Source organism: Palaemon carinicauda, chromosome 43 (genome assembly GCF_036898095.1).
Source record: "Palaemon carinicauda isolate YSFRI2023 chromosome 43, ASM3689809v2, whole genome shotgun sequence".
Taxonomy (NCBI): domain Eukaryota; kingdom Metazoa; phylum Arthropoda; class Malacostraca; order Decapoda; family Palaemonidae; genus Palaemon; species Palaemon carinicauda.
Genome location: NC_090767.1, coordinates 35,312,262 through 35,314,761, shown reverse-complemented (window position 1 = coordinate 35,314,761; position 2,500 = coordinate 35,312,262). Strand labels below are relative to the sequence as shown.

The 2,500-nt window shown below is 37.1% G+C and overlaps 1 protein-coding gene across 1 annotated transcript in view; it reads left to right on the top strand.

Moving 5' to 3' along the window:
• The window catches only part of LOC137633457 (uncharacterized), a 51,940-nt gene extending 49,710 nt beyond the window's left edge, over positions 1–2,230 (top strand). Inside the window, exons 4-5 of the mRNA XM_068365751.1 lie at positions 1–1,603; positions 2,107–2,230. The exon at positions 1–1,603 is cut by the window's left edge and continues 836 nt beyond it. Coding sequence (XP_068221852.1) covers positions 1–308 — 308 coding nt within the window. The 3' untranslated portion in view covers positions 309–1,603; positions 2,107–2,230. The remainder of the gene's footprint in view (positions 1,604–2,106) is intronic.
• Positions 2,231–2,500: the final 270 nt, after the last annotated feature.

Genomic DNA, 2,500 nt, shown 5'->3' with positions numbered 1-2,500 from the left:
ACGTACCTCATTATGATCACAGTCGACTCTTACTGATCAAGGGAATGGCAGGTATGGGGAAAACCACACTGGTCAAGAAGATCAATTCTGACTGGCTCAGTAAGAAGGATGACATCAAAGGCCTTAGTGACTTTGCCATACGTTTGTATGTACAATGCAGGGATTCCATTGAATCTTTTAAAGACTTGTTAGTGGCGTTTTTTGGAGACGTTCACCAGAAATTCCAAGGTAATGAAATTATTGATGTGTGTCTGGCTCACAAGTGTCTACTCATCATTGATGGGTACGATGAATTAAATGATAAATAATCAAAATTATTCCAAGATGTTTTGACACTGAAGAAATCCCGCAAAATTAGTGTTATTGTGACAACCAGACCTGAATTTGAGGAGAGATTCAACAATCAAGTGAAATCTGATTACACAACTGTGTCTACAATTAGTCTTGAGGGAATTCCAAAGGAGAAGAGAGAAGAGTTTGTATGCAAGTATTATGCAGTATTGGGGTCAGGCAGTTCTCCCTTGCAATCATTAGATGAACTGTTACAGTATCTGAGGAAAACAATGCACACTATGCATGAGGTGTGGGGACTACCCTTAAATCTCGCTCTTGTAACAATTCTGTGGGTGAATAAACCAGATATTATAAGCAACATCACCACTGAAGCTGAGCTCTACTGGCAATTTCACCTTTTGTCTCTATCAAAATTGAAGGAGCGTTTGGCGAAACACCCCAAAACAGCTTTCTTAGAACCAACTTCAACTAAGATTGGAACCAAGAAGTTTGTTGAGAAACTATGTGGTGAATCATTCAAAGCATTACAAAATGATGAAATCAATATTCCAGAATCCACCATCAATAATATGTCTGCCTTTTGTCATAGTTTGGGAATGCCAGCCGAAGAGCTAACTGGCGCCTTCCTGAAGAAAGTGACCACTTCCCAAGGCTCCTTTCATTACAGTTTCCCGCATAAAGGGATGATGGAATTCATGGCAGCTCTGTCTTTCCCTATGAAATTAACAAACCAATGCTGGGACCAATCTGTAAACACAGCCACACCTACAAAGATCTTTGAAATGCTTCTTGGAGGGAGTCTCCCTGAAAACCTTCACAAATATCAAAATATGCTGATACAGATGATCAGCCTATTGCATATGGGTGACGAGGACGAGATGAAGGTGTCAGAGGATGCCAAGATTGAGGCACTGGAACTCCTAGTAAGGTCGGGAGTGAACGACAAAGACTCTGTGCTAAGAGTCTTGAAGAATATCAAATGTGATCATTCTTCTTCAAGATGGATAGCACAGAGGTTCAAGTTGTTTGATAAGGACACTGTGTTGCCTCTTCTTGGCACCAAAATTGAAGATCATACAATTGATGCGTACATTGCCCTCCTTAGAGCCACAGATCCCCCTCTCCCAAACAGAGAGGAAATTAAAATTGCAATATTCCTTCATGACACTGATGGTTTAGTTGAACTACAAAGGCAACTTAGCCGGCATCTCATCAACCCATCAAGGATAAATCTACTTAACCATTACAAAGGAGATTCAGAGCCGACCGTAGAAGAGAGAGAGTCAATCAAGAATCTACTCACCGATGAGTAAGTTATTATTATTTGACAGTTATTTTGAACATTATAAGATACATATAATAATCAAATATCTCTATAATAATACACTGGTACATGATCATACATACAAACATATGCAAATGCACACACATATAGGCCTACTAATAAAGAGAGAGAGAGAGAGAGAGAGAGAGAGAGAGAGAGAGAGAGAGTCACAACCTTTAGTATAACAATCAACTTGAGTCATGTAAATAATATATTTTATATTGTCAGTATCATCATTATCATCATTGTCACAATTAGACTCATAATAAGTCGGCTAAACATCAAAAAGTCCCGATTTTAATTTCTAATTTTTCGGTAATATTAATTTCCATATTTTACGAAATTACTATTTTTTACTTTTTGTTTTCGTCATCATCATCATCATCATCATAATCATGATCATCATCATCATCATCAACTTGATAATAAAATTCCCAATCAAATCCAATAACTATTTCTCTTTTTTTCTTCTCTTCTCTTTGGAACAGTTGTAAGGAATACACAGGCATCTGGGACCCAACGTTCCAAATCCCCCCAAATATTGAAGAACTCTATGTCTTGTTTAAGGACCATCCATGCCTCGACGCCTTCTGTCAATCTTTGGAAAAGACAAAAAAGATTGAACATTTATGTAAGTAATAATAACATTATTTTCTCTGTTCCTTTCCTCCGAGGGACATTACAATACCTGGCCTCCTTTCCCTCATCCTCATCCTGTCATTCAGTCTGTTAATATCGTTGTTATCATTATCAATATCATTGTTAACATCATTATTATCATCATTATTACTCTATAGATGTAGAACATTATAATCAGAGCTCTCAATCAGGTTTTATTTTAACAAAAAGGAAAATATTGTTTTCATCTGATTTAAATTTGAT